General features: G+C 38.2%; 1 protein-coding gene across 1 annotated transcript; it reads right to left on the bottom strand.

Moving 5' to 3' along the window:
- Positions 1-1,017: 1,017 nt before the first annotated feature.
- TCAIM (T cell activation inhibitor, mitochondrial) lies at positions 1,018-21,803 on the bottom strand. The gene is made up of 11 exons (XM_074839501.1): positions 21,670-21,803; positions 19,452-19,527; positions 16,060-16,195; positions 15,349-15,502; positions 13,901-14,147; positions 12,169-12,291; positions 9,436-9,533; positions 7,738-7,829; positions 5,281-5,513; positions 4,604-4,735; positions 1,018-1,546 (listed from the first exon to the last, which is right to left on the bottom strand). Exons 2-11 carry the CDS (start codon positions 19,514-19,516, stop codon positions 1,321-1,323), a joined length of 1,506 nt encoding a protein of 501 aa, XP_074695602.1. The 5' UTR covers positions 19,517-19,527; positions 21,670-21,803; the 3' UTR covers positions 1,018-1,320.
- Between the last annotated feature and the right edge of the window lie 807 nt (positions 21,804-22,610).

A 22,610-nucleotide genomic window follows, 5' to 3' on the forward strand; every position in this document is an offset into this window, starting at 1 on the left:
CAGTATCATCAATGCTAGATGGAGCGAGGAGAAGTAATGTGCAATGGAAGTTAACTACTTAAAAGAAACTGCCAACTAATCTTCAGAACCTATACAGGAATTGCTAGTAATCTGGCTGAATTACAGGCCTGAGAAAGTCACAGCTTCTGTCACGATGTTTTAAAACTGACATGTTTGAGATCACAGTGGGGGTTTTTAAGTTTGGCAACATAACAAACAACTTGACACTGAGCCTTTTAACAGGAGAAAGCAGAGGACCATAACAATTTCCCTGCTCAATACAAATATAAATACAAGTAAACATCTGACTTTTTTTTTTGCCAGTTGTTATAGGTGAATTCAAGTTCAGAAACATTAAGCAGTTGGTTCTCCTCAAAAGATATTTTGCAAAGTAGTAACCCGAATACAAAGCACACCTTGGCATGTATTACAACAAGAAAGTGTTGACATACATTCACACTTGTACCAGTAAAGACACATGTTTGTCTTACTGCAAACTCCTTGCTCTCACTGAGAAGTACTTACTCTTGCAGACAATCCCACAGAAATCAATGCTTCCTTTCCTCAGATGTCACATAAAACTATTCAGGTTTTAAGTGCTGTGAATGGGATTTGCAATCTGTTACAGTGTAAGTAAAGAGGACTGTCTGTGTTTATGAAGCAAATGACAGCAAACAAAATGAGAATGACATGTCCTTTAAAGGAACTGCAGACAATATTTTGATATTCTAAGGCAACAACATTGGACCAGCGTATGAAACGCTGCTGTTTCCAAGTTCATGTACTGCTTTCTCCTGCAAAGTAGAAATACTCTGATGTTTTGTCTTCTTTTTTTTTTTTAATTCAGTAAGAGGTAGCAATATGAAATGTCAATAATGCCACCAGATAATTTAGGTACTCAACCTCTGCATTCAGTGAATCCCTTCAGCAGACATGTAATGTCTGGTTTGAGTCGTACGCTCTGTTTAAGAAGATCCATCTGGCAATATTAATGTATATTAAAAATACACACGCACATTTTTGCAGACTTGCAATTTAATATATTTTTGTAATTCACTACAAAAATGTGGTTTCACAACTGCTCCCATGCACTGGGACTCCTACAGTAGTATGGAGAACGTACAGATGTCTTTCCCAGAACTGGCAATACTGCGCATTGTGCAAATTGTCTAGGACTCAATCCTTTTTGAGCAGCAGTTGGAAGAAGATTTGTGGGTTAAATATTGATATCAAAATACAGATTTAAATAATTTACTCTTAAAAACATTCATATTTATAGCCTCTTACAGAAAATAAACAATCTGATTATCAGATATGTCCTCAGTTTTTCCAGTTCCAAGGTATACACAGGTCTCCATCCTGCAGCACAGAGTAGAAATGCGAAATGCAAAGGTGCATGCCTTGTAGGTATGGCAACGATTCTTCTAGCAGTCGCTTACAACAATCTATCATCTGTGCACTGGAAACACTGGGTTCCTTATACAGCCGATCCAAAGAAAATTTTTCAGTGGAAGTATCGATTAGCTCTTTTTCTGTAATCATCATCCTAGCAAATGAAGACAACACACAGTGACAAAATTAGACTGTCAGCTCTTAAAAAAACCCTTCAAGTAAGTAAATTTGTAGGTTATATGCATGTAAACAAAAGTGTCCCTTCAGGTACAGCTATGATTTTTGTTCAGGTTGATACCCATGTCTATACCTCAGAGGCTAGACTGAACATGTTTCCATGGCTATGGGCAACAGCATGCCTACACAGAGTCACATTTGAAAGTCATGACTTTTTTTGCTCACAAGGTAATGGGGAAAAATACCAAAATAAAAATCACATGAGGCTCCATTTTTAATCTAAGTACTTAAATAACCTTGGAAGTGTAAGCTTTAAGAATAAAATCATGTTAGTAACTACTCTTCTTAACTAAGACCAGTACTCTGCATGTCATCAAAAACAACGGATGGCAGGTACAGCCACCTGATGCATATTAAATGTGTTAATTGCAAGAAGTATATGGAATATTAAATTCATAGCTCGCAGATGATTTTTTCCATTCCTCCCAAACAAAGCGTGGCAAGACAACGCATGGGAAACTCAAGCTACTCAGAAATAAAGTTAATGTGCAGAATTAAGAGTCACTGGAACTGTGGATCATCTGACGCAGACACAGTTCAGGTTCACCAAGCCTTACTAGCTCAGGCACTGTGCCATATTAATGTAGCTACACTTCCAGAGCCAGCTTGGTTACAGAAACAGCACCATCGCTGTCCTACAACACAGACCCTGTGCTAAACAGGGGAGGAGCTACAAAGCAGCAGCACATTTGCAGAGCCACTGGAATGTGAATCAGCCCTTGCAAACTAAGCACAGACACAGCTACTGGGAGCATTTGACTCGCGTGAAAACACTACTGTAGGGGCTCACCACCACTCTTTCCAGAGCTCAGTATGGGATCTCCATGTACCTGCACGGCACTACACTGTGCTGGGACACTCACATCGCTCTACAAGAGCCCAGCCCAGCTCTGGCAATCAGGGCTGAAGTGAGCCAGTGAGTTAACCTGGAGTGAGTCTGCCATCTCTACTGACCCTATCGTACTGGCGCCACCCTCCTGAGCAGATTCCTGAGCGCCAGCCCTTCTGTTCTGTGAAACCTCAAGCTCCCTTGAAGGATGTTGTTAGCTGCACATAGTGAGAACTGCAAGTTTTAGGTCACTTCCACAAGGAGGTTTACACCTCTATCACAATACATAACTGATACTTTACAAAAGCAAGGGAGGGAGAAGTAGATACATACTAAATCCTGCATTACTAGAAGGCTGACAGATAAGACAATTTTCTAGAGCAGCAGCATTTGAACTCCCCAGGGCATCAGGTCATACAGAATTCCAGCTACACTATGCTATTTACTGCATGTAGAATGCTCATCTGCATGTGCAAAGTAAATCCAGTACCTCTCAAAACATTTTCATCTCAGGGCCTCTTTTAACAACCACAGGAGGCTAAGGGAAAACCAGAGGTACAGAACAGGTTCTGTTCAAGGAAGCATTAAGTGGAAAAGGAGTTTTCAGCTTCAACAAAAAGACAACCAAGGGGAAATATGACTACCCGCAAAAAAAAAAAAAAAAAAAGGTGGTAAATCCAGAATGACTGTTTTGTATTTCCTACAGCTCAAGAACAAGAGAATGACAGATGAAATCACCAGGCTGTGGGTCTAGAAAACAAAGAACACCTCTTCTCTCCTTCATATATACACATGCTATATGTAATTCAACTCTGCAGTTTGCTGCCACGGGACATTTTGGAGCCACAAAGTGTAAGTTGGCTCAAAAATAATTAGACAATTAAGGGGGAAAAAAATAAGATCTACTGAATGGTCTTAATGTGAGATAATGTTTCCAGCTTCAGGTATTTTCTCAAGTGCAGTCAGCCAGAAACTGGGAAGGAGTACAGAGTAAAAAACCCACTGTTTTTTCTGCCCCATTCATACAGCCTTTCTGTAAGCTAATGGATGATGGGGACAGACCTTCGATACAACCCAGTATAGTCGCTCTTTACTATTTTATACAAACCAGCAATCATCCAACACACAACAGAAGAGCTGAGATATTTAGCTTGGCTTTTACATTCTTACAACACAGCTGCTTATACTCTGACAGGAGCCCCACGTTTTTCCTCCATTAGTGTCTTTATAATGTGTGGTAGTGAGAGATTTTTTGGAGAGTCAGTCACCCAGATGCAAATGCATACATTGGCTACAACATCCCTCCCAACCTCTACAGACAATACTTTTTCAGCTGTCACATATGGACAGCTACATAGAAAGCTATTCAGCAGTTATCACTTATATGGCAAAATAATCTAACTTCAAAGCTGGACTAGGGTTATGGAAAAATTCCAACAAGCCTCCATGTTTTACCAAAGTCCATCTCCAAAACATATCTGCCCAAGTAATCAGGTCTTAACAGAGCTAAAACCATAAAGCCTTCAGTGAGACTCATGCCTAAAATAACCTTCACAAAAAAATATCTGGATCTATACATCACGTATATACACCGATGACAGTGCAATATTTCATTAAAAGCTCTCCAAAGCAGAAAAATAAACTTGCAGTAACAACCTCTAAAAGGACAGCAACACCCTATCACAGTATTTTATGCAAAGACCTATCACAGTATTTTATGCAAAATAAAACCAGTACCTCTACTTCATGTTCTTAATATCCTGTCACAACGTAAGTAACATTAATAGAAGTTAGTTGCTTTTCTCATTCAATAAAATGGTCTCTTTTTTAAAAAAAACCCACCTCTCCTTTGGGGAAATAATTGTAAAAAAAAAAGTAATTTTGTCTTGTAAGCAAAAATATTTTATTTCTGAATAAAATACAACTGTTCCTACAAGGTGAAAGATGGGTATTTTCTAACAACTGTTTGTGTTCACTGAATGCTTAAATTAAAGCTGATAGGTGAAGTTCTATTTTATAAACAGAAGTTTTTTCCACCAAAAGAACAGGAATGCATTCTTCAAAGTTCTCCTCCTCCTCCAAATAAAACATATGACATGCAAAGATTTTCATAAGCTAAATGTATTGAGTCACATGAACACTTACTCCTCCTTTCTTTTCAGATTCTCTCTTGCTTGCTGTGCTTTGGCAAAAATAAACCATTGAAGGGTCGTTGGATCACAGACCGTTGGGATCACAAAGTGTCCAAATTCATGTAAGCTTGGTGCGTATCTGTCACTAATGAAACATGATGGAAGTAAAAAACAAGGTATCTTTTTTTTTTTTACGCTATTTACATCAATTATTTTCACAATGAATTCTGAACATAAAAAGAATATCAATTAATTACAATCAGAATAATTGGTAAAAAAATTAATCGTTTTGTTCATGAGAATACAAAAGCATCATACCATAAAGCTTTTTTAAAATTACATTTCAAAAACAACCGTCAACAATACTCAAAAAATATAAACAGCAGCACCATCATACACAGCTGAGTGTTGACCTGACAGAACAAAACCTTTGATTTAACCCAGCACAACAGTGTAAGATGAAGACATAACTCTGACTCTAACTTGGATGAAATAAGCAGGATTTTCTTCAATCTGATTCCTTCTTAAGCCATAAAAAGGCACTTAAAACCTCCAGAGACAAAAACACTGACATAATGTAAGTCCAAGATAGTATTAGTTTTCTTCTTAGTGAGAGCAATAATCAGTGTAACAAGAAAAAAAAGAAAGCAAAAGCTCTACAAGGAAGAAACCTTTCCTGCAAATACCTACCTTTCCAAAATCATTTGCAAGCCTCGCAAACTGCGAGGATGAAAAGGTAGTCTACTGTCACGTAATTTATTATAGAAAGAGTCCAGAGTCTCGTAGTATTCTTCTAGAGTCAAGAGGGGTTGCAGTTCTTCAATATATATTACTTGTATGCCTCCCAGAAGTTGGCTTATCCGATCTTCCAAGAACAGCAGCCTTTTTTGAAGTTTATAATAATTTGGCAATCTCTCAAAAATCTGTGCACACACACAAACATTTCCTATGTTACAAAGCATAAAACTTAATTTTAAGAAATTAAAAAAAATAACAAGAAACTGTAAAAGAGGAGACATGTAACAATGCAAACATGGAACCAAATGGAAAAAAAATAATCAAAGAGTACCAAAAATCAGAAATATCAAGTATATACATTTTGGGGCAAGATATAATGGAATAAGCTCATAAGTATTTTCAGTATTTATACTATAAAGGCACCAAAAGACTGTAGCAAGACTGATGGATGTCCTCTTTCTCTCTATATATACAGAAATTAATAATCCCAAGGAAAAAAAATATAATCTGAGGTTTACATAAAATATTTATTACCACAGTTATAGTGGTAGAACTATTCCACATACGGTTAAAAGGGGTTTTGCCAGCCTAATTTATACCAATTCTCAAAAAAGAGAAGTCTCTGTTGCTGGAACTAGTTCCTTCCAAAGGTTTGGATGATAACGTAGCTCGTCTTGAGTCTGAAGGGAGAGGAGAAAGGAGGAAGGTAGCAGAGCTCTAATTTACAAAACCTATACCGGAAAAGGTTAAGAAGTGATCAGACTTGTGAGTTGAGACATAGAAGGTGTGATAGGGAGAAGGCTGGAACAAGGCAACAAGTGAAAGAGGAAAGTCTGTAGTAATTGTCACTACTTACCATCTACCCTGTTATTACTAGAACACAGTTTTCCACACAAAAACATACTGCTGCTGGAACAAGTCAAGTGATTTCAGAATAATCTCTTCAGAAATCCAAGACAGTAGTAGAATCAGAGAGCTTTTGGCACAATAAAATCCACTGGTTCAGCATTTCCATTGGTTAGAAGAAAAACTGCAGAAATCCTCTAAATACTGTGCCTCTGATCAAGCATTCTACAGACTGGACACTATTCTACTGTTTCCTCTTTCTAATAGTTATTAACAAAAGTTCTAGCACTTATGACTGCTTTCTAAAATGGCTTAGATTTGGACAAAAAATCCTGTTCTCTAAAATAAGCGGCTAACCAATCTCATGAAGATTTTCACTGACTTTTTTCTGTGTATCACCTAACATGATCTTCAGTGCATTTTAAAACAAAAAGCCCTTGATTTCAGATTCAAATACATACCTCTCCTCTGTCTTCCAAAGCAAATACTACCACCACAACCAACCCTACACATTGTCCCATCTGCACAATACTTTGTGCACATATGACCCCTTCAGAAAACCCCTCGGCAAAAGTTAGAAAAAGGAAGCATTTCTCTTTTCAAGGAAAAGAGTGGGGTTTTCAGCATTAATCAAAAGAACACTTTTATTCCAATGACTATCAACACTTGCAAGTCTCAGAGCAGAAAGTTTTGCATTAAATTCTAGTTTCTCAGTTTAAGCTCTTTGTAAATCATTCACATTAACATACTGTGGTTTCCCTCAGTGAAACATATAGGTGAAAATTCAAACAACCACCAGAGGAAGATTTGGATTGAGTGTCAAATTTTCATATTATTCATTGATTGGAATATAGAATATTCTGATATTCCAGCTATATTCTCAACTATGAAATTCCACTGATTATTTTGATATATAACTATCAATAACATTTCAGTAACCAAGATTCAAGAAAATTTCCTTAAGTGACATGCTGATATTGCTACATATTTTGTGGTTCTTTGTATTTAATACTTTATCATTTAGGATGCCAGAAAGCTTGTCAATTCTAAACTTTACAGAAGCAGCAGCAGAATTTACTAAATATATATTTCTGCAACATCCACATTATCTGCCTAAAAACGAAGTGGTGTGACAGGGTTGTTTAGCAGCCACTGACTGAAATGGCCACTTCACAACTCCCTTTAAGTCCCATTTTTACAAAAAATCTGAAGAGAATTCCTAAATTCTTCATGGGAATGAGCTCTTTATGGATAATGAAATATTCTGCCAGCGCTTGTTGCATAGACTGGAACACTGCATAATAAATTATTTTTCTTTGTATCTAATTAGGAGTAGGACTGATTTGTTAGTGAAAACAGCAGTAAAGATCTGACAAAAATTGTTGTTAGTAAGTGTATCACAGGATTAAATTCAGAATGCAATGTTCACAGTTATGCTAAACATAGTAGCTATGTGTTTGCTTTAAACTACTCTTCAGTCAATCTGCACCAATTAATATTTTGGTTATGGTTTAAAAAAAGTCGTAACAAGAAGCATTATTGTTTACTTTGAAATCTTCTTACTTTGGTCCAGTGGTGGTGAACATCCATGGTCCCCAGCATTATGTGGCCTGCTGCACTCATACCTGAACGGTCTGTAAATACCACTGTGCGTCCTAAAGATTGAACAAAGCGCTCTTCTAATTTGGGTTATTGCAATTATTCCCACAATTATTTAAGGCTTAACTACGCTACTGACATGTCACAAGCAACACATTTCTGCAACACAAACACACACAAGCACGTGCTTTTGTTATTCTCAAAATTTGAAAGACTGATTCTTGAAAACTCTAGTTCAAAATTTTTTTTTCATACAAACCTTACCTAGCATTTGCCTTCTCCCTGTTTAAACTTGATAGATTTGTAGTTAACCGGAATTTTTTCTTACAAAAAATACTTTTAAAATAAGAGAAAGTCACAGCAGACAGCATATTCAAAGAATCTGTACAAATCATGTATACAGCAGGAATATATGCTGTATGCCTAAAGTAAGGTAAAGGTTGGTCAAAGAACTATTAGCACAGCCATTCAACACTACTTCCACAGAAACCTCTGCAACATGCAAGGTTCTTGCTCTTTTTCTTTTAAAAGAAAGAATAGAGACAACATGAAAGGATAATACTATGTTTACTTTTGGGGGGACAAATCAGTTTTGAGTCTGTTTTTTTAAGTGAAGCACAAAGATCCTCAAGAATTCTTTAGGGTAAAAGCATAGGCAACTATTTATCAAAATAAGCTTCCACAAAGGTCTTCAGTGTGATGCATTAATCTAAAGACAAGGCTTAAATAGAAGCTCTCACTCTCAGAAATCAGTTTTCCAAAATCCTTAAGAGCAAGCAACACTGACTCTAAGGCATCTGGTCCATCCTTGTACCCTAAGGCAACTGTACCTGTATAATTACTGACAAGTATTTGTCCAGTATATTATTAAAGATCTTCAAAGATGGAGACTACAACAGGTTCACAAGACAGACTTCTCTAACACTTTAAATCCTTAGCATGCTTAGGTGAAGAAACTAACTTGAAACCTGATACAATTTAAAACTACTACTTACTGTCCTGCCTACTCCGTCTTTTGACAAAGGATTAAGTGAACCCTCAAATGAAAGCCACTCAAAACTGAGCATCTGCAGACAGGCATAAAATGTGGCAGTTGCAATTAGAGGAAACAGCTACTGCCACAGGTCTAACAGCTGTATGAGAAGAATAGTAGGTCAGGTTTACAGAGTATTTTAGTTTTTCCTGAGAAAATACAGACTATAATATAGGTATTTTATGGAACATGCATGGTAAGAGAAGACAATATGATTTTAAAGGTATTCTAGTAGGTCCTCCTTATATTGACTCTTTGGAGAACTACTCACATTTCTGTCTTTAATCTACCATGGGTAACAATCTATTGCTACCTCCACCCTTTCAGAGGTTCAGGCTGGATTTTTTACTTTCATTATTAGTACTAAGTCTAGTGCCCTCAACTCATTCAGTTTGCATTTATTAAGAAGTAAAATAGAAGCTGAGTGTAGCAGATAGGAAAGGTCACTTAAACAACCCAGTAGCTTAAAATGTAAGTTCTTGCCAGCTTTTCAGTAAGCTTGACAGGTTTGTTTTTGCAGTTATCAAAAGCATTTGTGAAAACAACTAGAGCTCCCTTGTCACAGAAGACTCATGCTCATCTTTGCATCAATACTATATTAGGATCTGTGAAACAAGCAACAGAAATACCTTTAACATTCTTTAATACTTCAGGTCTCTGTTGGACTAAGCGACCTAGACTGTGTAGTTGGCTACAGCGGTGAGCAACACCCCAGCTTCTCTGCCACCTAAATAAAAATATAATTGAGAGCATTTCATTCTCAACATTATTTAAAAAATAAACAAAATCACAGAAGTTGAGATGCAGCTGAAAGCCTTGTAACACAAACAAGTCAAACAAAATAGCACTCCAAGAGTAATAAAAGCAAAGGCCTACTGAAAAGCTGTCCATGTCATATGCTATTTGAACAGATAAAATGCCTAAATAAAATTTCACAGTTTTTCTTAGTGAGTGCCAAAAAAAAAAAAAAAGAATAAAACCAGACATAGGAAAAACAAATATAAAACCTGGTAGACAGAGCAGAACTTGCAAATCTCTCTCCCAATGAGAAGGTGGTAAGGAAATGGCATCCAGTATTTGGTTCAGTCATGTTTCATGCAGTGTCTGTTTGTACACTGTGTAACGTTTGTCTAGAGGAGCAAATAACTGTATATAAGGACATTGTTCTTTTTTTCCTTTGAGTTCCTAGACCAAAACACTACTAGGATTCCAGTGGTAAGTTGTTTTAAATATATATTTTTTCTTATTTTACAGTGGAATAATTTTTGTTAAACCATATGGGAGGCAGGTGTTACACTGGTGACTTTAATACATAAAGTTTTCACCTCTTGTCCATCACAGACAGATCAGACAAACTCCTAACTAAACTTCAAAAAGCATTTAAATTTAAGGTTGTCCCAGTGTATTGAAAAATTACATCCTTTTACAAACTTCTATCCAATATAAAACTGACTCAAAATGGGAAATTACCATTCCCTTATTGTATTGGGTCTGTCTGGGATGGAGTGAATTTTCTTCACAGCACCCCTGTGTTTTGTATTTTTAACTAAAACAGCATTGATAACACACCATTGTTTTAGCTATTCTGCAGTGCCGGCAGTGTCCAGGTTTTTGCTTTTTCTTCCCACTCTGCCCCCCTCCATCAGTGAGTAGGCTAGGGTGGGCAAGAAGCTGGGAGGGGATGCAGCCAGGACAGGTGATTCCAGCTGACCAAAGGGACATTCCAGACCACATGATGTCACGCTCAGCAAGGGGACCCTCGTGGTTATGGCGTTTGTCTTCCCAAGCAAGCATTAGACATGCTGAAGCTCTGCTTTCCAGAAGGGGCTAAAATACCTGCCTGCCGATGGGGAGTAGTGAATGAATTACTCCTTTTGCTTTGCTTGCACACACAACTTTGCTTCACTTCACCTATTAAATTTCTACCTTGATCCACAAGCTTTCTTGCTTTTGCTCTTCCTATTCACGTCCTCCCACCCTGCTGGGGGTGTATGAGTGGGAGGCTGTGTGGGTGCTGGGGGTGCTGGCTGGGGTCAACCCACATAATTTTGTTTAGGAAAACCTAACTGGCAAAAAACCACTTTGGGGTGCAGAGGATGGCACTATGCCACAGCACTTATGAGGCAATTCAACCTATTATAATGCAACTCATTCCAATAACTATTTACTATTACCTAGCAATATCACTTTGCTTTCAGTAGCACCAGACAGGAATGTAAAAAGGTGGCTTATAGATCCCACCTTCTCTTCAGCTGTCCTAAACTTATCCATGGAATAAAGCCAACGACCCCATTATTTTTTCAAACCTCTGTGAACGCTAGCATTAGACTGAAGGATCACAAGTAGTAGTTTATTATTAAGATACTTGCTTGTCAGATTTCTGACATTCACAATCCTTTCTGAATTAAGACAATATAATTCTTGGAAGGTTAATAACTCTTCATGGAACACAATAGTTTTAGTGTATTTTAAAAGCACAAACTGTTAAGAAAACTAAATATAAGCCATGAATAAGACCAAACCTACGGATATAATACTGAAGACTGTTTCAGAAACTTAAAAACACTCACCACAGCACAGTTGCAGAGGATTAGAAATTGTGTTCAAAAAAACTGGCTTCAGCTTAAAGGAAGCCAGGGTCTTTTACAGGGTGAAAGGAACAAAAGTACGATTTCTGAAGCTCCAACTCCCTCTTTCCTGGTTAAAAGAAGAACTTAACAGACTAGCCCTTGAAATAATCCCCCAAAGTTTATTCTTTCATTATTGAATACCCTGCCTTTTCCCATCCTGAACATTCCACTTCAGAACATCCTCATCTGAAGGCACAAAAGTTAAAAAAGGATCATAAATTATTTTCTGGAAAAATATTCTGAAGAATCAAGATCACCAACTGTATTCAGGCCTTTCAACCAAATATCCTCCTCCTCTGGAGTGGGGGAAACAAGACATTAGAAAGAACAACGTTTTTATTAAGCCTTCACAGGATGTCAATACATACCACGTGGAAAGTTGCATTTCATTGCCAATCTAGTTACCTTTGTAGATATTCACTTGAATTCTGGAAGAGCAATTTTATCCAGCAAAACACCCCAATTAATGCATACACACAGGTCCTATTTCAAGCACTTACGTGTTTGCCTCAACTGGAGCCTATGTTATTAGTTACAAAGCAGATTGTAACAGGAGACTTTGGTCCCAATCAAATTCTTCTAGAAAAATATTATTCAGTGCAGTAACGCTTTTACACATACAAAATATAGCTGTTTTGCTGAAATAAGCCTTTAAATCTCATGGTGTAGTATTACACAACACTTCCTCGCTTTGACTGTCTTAGTGCAAGTCCAACTGATCTAATTTATTACCTGATATCTGAGAGCTGGAGTTGATGAGAGAGTTCAAATTTTAAACGTTCTAGTTCTTTTCTAAGTGGCAAACTCTTTTTCAGCTTTTTTACTGCACTTGCTTCATTATCATCTAGCCAGGATCTGAAAGAAGAGGAGGAAAAAACCCCCAACAGTGGAGGCATTCTGTATTATCTTTCATGCAAACTGTACAACTCACTGAATTCTTACTGTTAACATTAATGTTTTATTTCAAGTTACCAGGTAAAGGGATTTTTTAGAAGTAGAGGACAGAAACTGAAATTGCTAAATGATTCACTTTAAGATATCTACAAAGGAAAACCTGGCACTTAATGTCTTTGGGGGGGACTAGGGAATCAAATCGAACCAAAAGACACTGACAGTGTTACAACCGTAAGACTCAAAGGCATGAAAGGCATAAAGCAGCAGATTAGTGGGATTTAGGGGGGGCAGCTTCAGAAGTTAGTGCTTTAGTTCCCACACATCTACCTTTAAAAAAAAAAAACCCCAAACAACCAAAGTGATCATAGTAGACTATCAAATAAGGGAGGTGGTACTAGAGGGCTAAGTTAGGTAACTCTTACAGAGCTGGGATGAACATAGATTAAGCAGGTCAAAGTTTTAAAGTTCTTTTGTCAATAATCACAACCAGGCAAACATGACTCAGAGTACATCTAAAACTTTTAATAAACAGATCATTATATTTCTAGGAAAAACCTACTCTAAGAGATTTAGCCTTTGTTCATACCATACTTATTGTCATACTCTTATTTTTACAAACGAATACTTCTGTTCTCATACTGTATTCTAAGCAAAAAAATCAAACTTGAAAGCAAAAAGAGAGGCCCAATGCCAAATGGCTAGGTATTAAAACCAGACTGTTAATATGTAACTGTTCATAGCATTTCTTGTAAATGTGTAAAAATAAGTAAAAATATTCTCTAGTATGTTAAATCCCAGTTAAGTGTTTTACAGTAGCATATATTATAGCAGTAGTTTTATTTGCAAGGTGCTAGGCAGGATGAGGGGTATTCTTTGCTCTGAAGATACTACTACCACAGTTCTGCATTTATTTCAAATGTCCCTAACTCCCATTGTTACAAGTTTTTCAAGGCAGTATTGTTCACCCTTCCCCAAAATGAGAACATGCAGATTTTATAAGCAACCAACTTCTAACACACAATATGCTGCATTTAATGCAAATTCAGTATCTGAAATTGCCTCAATTTAAATATTAAGGTTGGTATGCTGAACAGCAAATAGAAGCACAACACTAAGATATCTGGCAAATTAAAACATTTTAACCTTAGTTTTCATGTATTATCTCCCACTCCACCCCCAACAGAATGTGATAATGAAATACTAACAATAAAGTTGTGTTACAGAAGTCCTGCAAGAGGCAAGGAGCTATTTGGAGCAAGTGGAACCTCTGCCTCCTTCTGAATGGACTGACCAATATTCCACACAACTGAAAAACTAGATCAACCAAAACTAGATTGACCAAACATGAACACTGGGCAAAGAGACAAGAATGCCTCAGCTTAGCTGGCACTACAGTTATCCCAGAAGCTCATCTGAACTCTCCTTAATTATAAAAAGTGTGACAGGATTACATGTTGGACAATAAAGTTTTGCATTGTTCTGAATGTTTAGATTGCCTTTAAAAAACTCAGCATTAGAATATGACCAATTTAGGTTACAAAAATATCAGTTAAATAAAAGCCTTACATACATTAAAGTTGTTTCCACTCTCTGGGCTTGTTCTAGTTCCTCCTCAGGATCCTTGAATCCAGTAAATGAATAATATGTCTTATCCCATTTGATAGGTCTGTTCACTGTGCTTTTTGCTTCCTTGTGGGGCTGAGAGTTCACATTCAAACTCTGAATATGCTCCGTAGATAAACTGCAGGAGTTGAGAATATCTAATACTGTGCTCAGGAGATCCCTAGTATGTAATGTAAAACTGACTGCTCGAAACCCTATAAAATACAAGTCCCACAAAATTAGTATTATTTAACTACTTATTTAAAATGCATTCACATTTCTCTCATCTTACAAGAACCCAAAGAAGGCATACATAGTTGGAAATTATTATGATACTGTTATTTCGATACTCACTGCAAAATTCACATGCAGTTTAACCTTTAAAACTTATGTGTTCAAAAATATAAATACAACTGTTTTAACTACCCAAATCATTGGACAAACTGGAAACCTAGCTACAGATGCAGCATAACCCCAGAAAAGATGCTTTCACTTTAGCAGTGGGTGGCAGTTTTGTCCAAGAGCTCTACGCAATTCACGTTATTACTGATCATCACTTTGGATATAATTCACTGTAGAAATACAGTACTACAACAGCTCTTCACAGGCGATGAACACAAGCTTTGGAAAAAAACGTTACACTTGCACACTGGGTAAAACTACGTCCCATCACTTAGCTATCAGGCCTAACTGCCCCATTAGAAAGCAAGCAAGGATTAGACTCCAGAGCAGAACACAGCTGCCAGTTCAACTGTTATTTTAGGTAGATCGGACATAACACTACTATTTTCTTGAAAAACTGTACGATTTTGTTTTGTAGTACTAGGGTCCCTCACAATTTGCTCAAGTGTTTTGACTAGCAGCATAAAGAGTATAAAACTTATCTGTTAGGTAAGGCACAGGAGTACATCAGAAACGAATACGTAGATTAAAGTTAATCAAAACCAATATTCCAAACTCGGCAATATTTTCTGTAGTCTCACAGCTAAGAAACAATGTGGTAAAGTGAAGCTTCAGATATTATACAACTTCTGCTTACAGAGTAAATTCCTACTGATTGTACAAGCATTGTAGGACATTGTGTACTACACATTATCAGCAATACCCAACTGTTGTTCCAGTTAAACGTGACAACAGTATTAAAAGCAGAAGAATTATCATCTACATCAAGCTATGTTTTTTACTTCCTCATACTGAAACTTGACCTCAACTTTGTTATTTCTCATTCTTTCAATGCTTTTTAAAGCTTAAGATGTTTAATTACTAGGGATGGTCTTAGCTCTCTGATCTAATATGCATTTTCATGGTTTGACAGGATTTTATTCAGTTGAAAAGTCGTTATGACTGCACAGGGCTAAGTAATGGTCTGAAAGAATTTAAATACAGGAAGATACGTTCTGCACGATATAAAAGCACCTGAAGAACTGAAGGATTCTTGAACATTGGAAGAGTTTGGTTCTCTTTCTCTTACATAAAAAGTAAGCTGTGTTGGCTTAAAAGACCGAAATCCTGGTTTCTGTAGATTCTCCAAGTAGCCATTTAACCTCTTCAGAGAGTTTTCATTTACTTCCTGTTAAAAAAAAAAACAAAACCCAAAACATTACAGATCATGAATTTGGCCATTTTTCATCTAAACCTTTTTAATCTCACACGCAGAATTAGTTTTTACAAATTGCCAGCTGCTCTTAACAAGTAGTGATATAGTTCACATTCTCAGCATAGTAATTATCTTGCATTAATAAACTGCATGACGTACATACTTGTACGTTCTCGTACATTCCAGAAAACAACTTCTAAGGCTTTCAAGCTTAAAGAAATCAATTGATTCAAATACAATGCACAGCACTTCAAAGTGATAAAGCAAGTAATACATATTATAAATTAGTCTGGAAGGATTCAGTATTTTTTTTGTAACAATTAAACAGAAAATATGATTAATAAATAATGGATGCTTAAGGGACCTATCCTTGTTAAAAATAAAGAAAGTACATCTTTTTATTCTCTGGTAAGAACTATATTCAATTCTAATACTACTTTTTTTTTTTCCTCTGACAGCAGGAAAACTAGAAAATTTCCATCCTTAATACATGACACATTTACAAAGAAAGCATACTAAAAGATTTTTACCCTCTCTTTGGGATGCTGGCCAAAGAAATCTGGATGCACAGCAAAATAGAAAGGTCTGAGAGCATTGATGGCATCAGCTCCTGACAAAGCTCTTGACTGAAGAACACACTGTAGGAATACCTTCTCCAGACATAATCTGTTAAAGTAATAAAATGTTTATGTAGGAAGCAATCAATCAAGTGACAAACTGATAAATTACATTAGAATGTGACAGAATGGAGTAAACATTCACAGTTGCAAGTACAATCATTTAAAACTGGTATTAGAAGTTTGAGTTCTGGATTTTTCCCCTTGGGACTCACAAAACTATTTATACAGAGCAAATCCAACAGGTTTGAGAGATGGTGGATGCTAATGGCTGATTAAAGACATGTAAATATGCACAATAACTTTTCTCTCTACTTTCTCAAAGCACGCTCAAATAAAAATTCCCCACTCAAGTAGTTCAAATGATGAAGACCAGCTTTAGTGGTATTTTTTGTAGCTGTTGCTGAAGTTGCTCTTAAAAGCCAACCTTTACATACTTACGAACCTCCAAGTTAAAAAGCCAAACCCAGTATTTTTCAAGCAGTGCCAAAAGAATATTAAATTTTACCCAGGAATAAAATAATCACAATTCAATCAAAATAAGTTCTGCATTAGGTTCTGATGTCCACATACTTGTGTCCATTAAAAAAAAATAAAATCTACTTTCCCTAACATACTCTTTCATAGAAGAGATCTGGTAAAAAGAGTACTTTCTGCCCCTTGATCTTCACTGAAATAGAACAAGGACTACAAGAAATTTCAGTGGTAGGAAGATTGTTTCACCGAAGATCAGAAGCAGAAGATGATGAAGTTCTAGGAAGTTCGGAAAGTACAAAAGATTGAATACCTCTAATTATGCTTAAATTAATAGTTCTCCAATGAGCACACTTGTATAACAGAAGACTGAAATGGAAGGAAAAACAAGTTCTGAATTAAAGACCACCAAAATTTCCTGCCATAGCTCAAAGCTGATATTCAGGTTAGCAAACTAATTACCAAGATACAGTATATTTAAAAGCAGCAAGAAAATGTGAATTGGTAAGTATTTAGTAATAGATTTCTCCTTCAGCTGATTTCAGAGTCTAAGAAATCCAACAGGCCAACCATTTTCTCTGTGATTAGCGTTCATTTTAGTTTGCAACTCAGAAGGGTAGGGATTCTGCTCTGTTACGCAATACAATGCTGTTTCACTCCTCACAGTATCATTCAAACTGCAAGCCCCAAAGAGGAAAGCCCCAAATAGGAGGCAAAGCTGCTTCCAATTCACATAAAACTAGTAACTTTATTGATAATAGTAAGCAAGACTATTTTACAAAGAGCTATTTCTTCAGCATATTAGACCACATAATTGTCCTGGACACAGAAACATGTAAGATTATTTCCCTACTGCTTTAATTAACTAAAAAAAACCCAAACAACCAAACCCCCAAATCTGTGCTCAGACAATAAGCAGTATTTTTCATTTTGACAAATGGTAAATAACAACAGCTGAGCTGTCAGGCAGATGCAATGACCCTTACTTTACCTTTTTTCTGTCAACCTTTCCAGCTCTTCAATTAGAAACATGAAAGCAGTTAAAGCTAATGTTTTCTGCCTAAGAGGTGGGCAAATATTTAATTAGTAGGTCTTAAAAGTCAGCTTGCTGAAAACAGGGTAAGTTTTCATAGAAAAGTGGGATGGAAAACCTGTAACGCAAGATGACTGATGAAATTTCAAACTGTTACGACTAAAAACAATTTTCATGTGTATAGATTAAGTGGAAGATTAAAAAAAGGTAAAATGTATTACTGTCAAACACTTCTACCTCCTTGCTGGCTGCATCTCAGAAAAAAAAGAGTCTAAGACTAGCCCATGATTCTATTCAAAACAGCAGGAGATGGTGAAATACCACAGTAATATCATGTTTTTATAGTGAGCAAAACTTCTCAATGACATGAAAATGCCAGAGGTGCTCAGTGATGCAGGAAAAACCCCTCTACCTGACCTGGCAAGAAAGGAAACAAAGCACACTGGATAGAAGTCCACTTGGTCATATGCTTCACCATTTTGGATCTGGAAACACCAAAATAATTGTCTTGCTGAAGAAAAAAAAAATAGCAGGAATTTTCTTTTTTTAAAATTTTTTTGTAGCAAGTGGACACAAATAGGTAAAAAGGAAAAATTCTTTCCAACAAAGAAAAAAAAAAAAAAGGGTAAATTAACCAGCTACCTGACAGCAGTTTTGATTAACAGCCCTACAAGAAACCCACATCCTCCTAGGAGGAAGCAAGGAGCTCAGTTCTCTCTTCACTTAATTTGCGCCATTTCCCACATCCACTCTCAAGCTACATAGCATACTGTCTCCATTAGTTAGGAAAGAAAGCTCCAGCATACCTGGAAACTATTAATCATACTTCCCAGTTTATTAATCATAAACTTCCATCTGGTATTCTACAAGAAAAATGGCCAAGTATGGTTAACTTCAGTTCCCTTGTTTTGTATCCAAACAACACTGTCATGCTAGTAGGAAGGTTCAGGATTCCAGCCAAAAGTCTATTTTGAACTTGCTTAAAAGAGAAACGCTCAAAGGCCAAAATTAGTCTGCATGACAGAAGGAAGAATTCATTCACTGAAGGTGAAAGACAGAACTCTGAGGCATCCTTCAAGTGAAGTGACAAAATAAGTGAATTAAAATGAATTTAGAGAGAGAAAGTGTAAGAAAGATGCTTATGGCTTCACTCACAAGGAGCAAGGATTGTTCCAAGAGCTTCATTCAGATATGAAGAGCAGAGAAAGGCTTCGTGTTAAAATCAAGGTCATAACCACTTCGAGGACAGCCGACTTCACTTCGTGAAAGATATGAAACACAATCTCCACTAGAACACATTATGTAATCATACTCTAGGACTGATTTAATTTATTGATTAAATAATTCCCTTCAGCTTTCTTTTTACTTCTTCTTCACATCTCTCTGAAGTTTAACTTTTTGGCATACAGCTTTGGCACTGAAAAGCTTTGTTAAATTAAGCTCATTATTACACATATATTCACTCATTCTGAAGCACTAAGCTTTAATAACTCAATAATGCAGTAGTATATAGGATATCATATTCAGATTTAGACTGTAACTTTCTCATAATTAAGCTATTTTAAAACCCTTGTTTTGTTAAGAGCCTTTTTAATGTCTGACTTGAGGACAGGCAGGCATATGGCTTTTGGGGATTTTCAACTGTGGATGCTCTACTGAAAGCTTCAAGCTGTAAAGATGAGAAAGTCAAAGAAATAAGCATTAAACAAAAATACCAAACCACTTTTACATACATGCAAGTCATAAGCAAACACTTAAACATATGCTAAAGGTAAATTAGGTCAGCAACATGCCTTACCTTCTCACGGCTCTCAAGCAGCAAAACATTTCAGCAATGCAATGGTCAAGCCAACTTTCATCCATCCACTAACTCACTTAAAAGAAGAAAAAAAAAATCCTGTTTAGTAATGGAAATGAGTATTTCTCCACGTTACTCAATGATTCTCTAAATCCTAGGTGATAACTTTTAAAGCCACGATAGTAACATAAAATTGAGAAATCACACATAAAACCTAAAACTTTGCATAAGAATGTTTTTGGTTTCCTCCACTAACAGTGAGTCTTACAAATATTAAGAGTTGTTACTGTATTTTGATTTGAAGATGAATATCAAAAGATGTTCCAGTTAGGAAATAAACCTAAAAATTTATTTACTGAAAATGTTTCCTGCTCTTCCTGATGTTCAGTTTTTGTCTTGAAGTAACAAAAAAAATAAAATAGAAGCTTTCTTTAAACACTAACGCATACCAGCTCATGGAATTCGATGTAAATTTTTACTCTGCTAAGTCCAAAACTTTCAAACAAATGATAATACTTAAAAATTTCTATGCCAACTCTTTTGGGGGGGGCACAATATATAACCAAAGGGAAAGAGACTGTCATACAACAATGCTTGGAAATCTGTTATCAAAAGTTTGCTGTCATTCATAAAAATGAACTAACAATTTTTACCAGTAACTTCTGCACTATGCAACTGTAATTGAGAGTTTTCCAACAGGAAGTAAACCACTTAGCATGTCAGAGTGCAAACATACACCTAATTATAATTATTATGAGAGAAGCTCCCTACTGACAATGTTTGCTCATATGTTTTCATGCATTTTTTTAAAATACACTTTTCTTTGCACTTTTCAGAATAACATGTTCTCACTAAATATGCCATTTTGAAGCACGTGGGATGAACAGTTATCAGAGAAATATCATCCTTGTTCCTATACAGCATGATAGTTCCTATGACTAATTTGCAAAACACTTTAAGTTTTAGAAGTGCATCTTGCTAATACAAATATACTTCACTGAAAACATAGATTCTTTACCAAATATTTCACTAGAGGCAAATAGGGTGAGAAAAAAAATATGCTGAGCTAAAATATCCCTAAAATACTTTATAATTTTTGTCTTCTTATTTTCAACTAGGTGGGCAATAATTTCGTTTTTAGTGTCCCTAAGAACAGTCCTAATCATAAACTAACTTAAATACATTAACAAGCTCTCTGGTAATAAAACAGTTTTCTCTCTCTGTAATTTTAGCTTCAGGGATTTGGACAGAGGATGGAAAAAACCAACAGTCTCACTAATCTGTGGTGACACTTTATATAACCAGACAAAAGCATCATTGTTTCTTGTTTTAAATGCTCCATTAACTGCTTAGAAGTAGTTACATTGCTTAGTTAAAAAATAAAATCTCCTGGTTTGAGCAAGTTTCACCTGCACCCACCTCAAAGATAAGTTTGCTAACACAAAGCAAAACATTAATTATGTTGCAGTCATTTTGCAAAAGCCTTTGGAAACATGACACTGCGTGGCACCACCTCACTGCCCAAACCGAGATTATCTCTTTCAGGTGTTTACCTGCGCTTGACCCTTAAGGTAGTATGAAGAGAACGGTATGAAAATAAACAAGACGACAGTGTTCAGAAAATAAGCTCGGGTGCAATCGACTCACTCGCTGCCTGAGAGAAAATAAGCTATGTAGCGATCCAACCGCTAACAGTTTTAACTATTTAAAACAGACCCCTGACAGAATTCACTTTAAGGTAAGGGCAGGTCTTTCCTACAGCCGGTTAACGGCCCAGCTTAGCGAGGCGTGTCACGGGCCGCTCCCGCCGCCCCTCTAACAGGCACGGGAATAAGGAGCCGGCCCCCCGCCGCTCTGGGGCCCGCCGATGCTGGCGGCCGTGCGCGGCGCCCGGGCAGGTGCCTCGGGACTCGGCCACCGGCGAACGACGGCAGCCGGTCGGCGGCGACGCGCAGTCCCGTAGGGGGGTGCTGCCACCCCTGCTCCGCCACCAGAGGAGCCCAGCGAGGCAGCCCCGTTTCGGCCCCGTTTCCCCCCCCCGCGGCGGGGAACGGCACGGCCCGGTTTCAGCGCAGCCCCCCCCGCCCCCGCCCGGGCTCGGCCTCGCGACGGCCGAGCCGCCCGACCGGCCAGCCGCCCGCGCAGGAGGACGGTGGGGTCGCGCTGCCTTTCCCCACACCCCTCTCCCGTGTTCCCCCTCGGCCCGGCGCCCGCTTACCGCCACGGACGGACGGCGCCCACCGGCGCTCGGCCCCCATCGCCTGGCGCAGTCGCCCCCGCCGACGGCCCCGGGGAGGCGGCGGAGGGGGCGGGGCAGCCGCGGCTGGCGAGGGGATTCCCGCCGGGGGCGGGGCCGGGGCGGCGGGGACAGCGCGCGCCTGCGCCGCCAGCCCCGGCGGCTCCTCCGCGAGCGGCCGCCCCGCCCCCGGCGCTCACGTGGCGGCCGCGCGCCCTCCCCTGCGCAGGCGCAGCGGGCCGCTGTCCGCCGCGCGCAGGCCGCTCCTCAGGGCCGCCGGGCCTCGCCGGACCCCCTGGAAATGGCGCCTTGGGCCGCGCTGGGGGCCCGCAGCCGTGCGGCAGCTTTCGTGAATGTTACGCGTCGGGTACCGGAGAGAGAAGCACGTAACAGCTATTGATTTCGTGCTTCAGGTGTTGCTGCCGCCCTTGGTTGCACAGTTAACCCTATCTGGTAAAGCTGAATTGATGGTCTCGCAGCTGTGTTCTCAGAGGCCTGAAGCACAGGATGCAGAGAAGCCGGTCCCTTTTTATTTCAGTGTCTCCTGCTTCTAATAGTAGAGTGGGTCCACAGTTGTTACTCAGGGACGTAGAAGGGAAATCCCTGAACCAAGGCATCGCTGCTCTTTTGCACAGGGGATGGAAGGGGTTTATCTGAATACTTGCACCTGCTTCACAATTCCTTTGTTCTCCAGAAAGAAACCACCAAATGGGCAAAGAACCAGCCGTGGGCTGTGCAGTCCCAAGGGGAAAAGCAAGAGCTGTTTTCCTGCAGTTACTAATGCTCGATGGATACCTACATTTATACACCTATTTTTCTTCCAAGGTAGTTGGTGTCAAGAAGCAGCTGATGCAGAGACATATAACAGAGCAAAAACGTTTATTGCTGATGAGTTTCAGAACAAAGGGAGATTAACTGTTGGG

The sequence above is a fragment of the Strix aluco genome, chromosome 1 (genome assembly GCF_031877795.1).
Source record: "Strix aluco isolate bStrAlu1 chromosome 1, bStrAlu1.hap1, whole genome shotgun sequence".
Classification (NCBI taxonomy): Eukaryota; Metazoa; Chordata; class Aves; order Strigiformes; family Strigidae; genus Strix; species Strix aluco.

Coding starts and splice junctions, on each gene's coding strand:
- TCAIM (XM_074839501.1), bottom strand. CDS start 19,516: ATGGATGAAAGTTGGCTTGACCATTGCATTGCTGAAATGTTTTGCTGC. Junction 15,503..16,059: donor GCCAGCATCCCAAAGAGAGG/GTAAAAATCTTT, acceptor TTTTTTTAACAG/GAAGTAAATGAAAACTCTCT. Junction 7,830..9,435: donor AGTATTAAAGAATGTTAAAG/GTATTTCTGTTG, acceptor TTCAATCTTTAG/GACGCACAGTGGTATTTACA.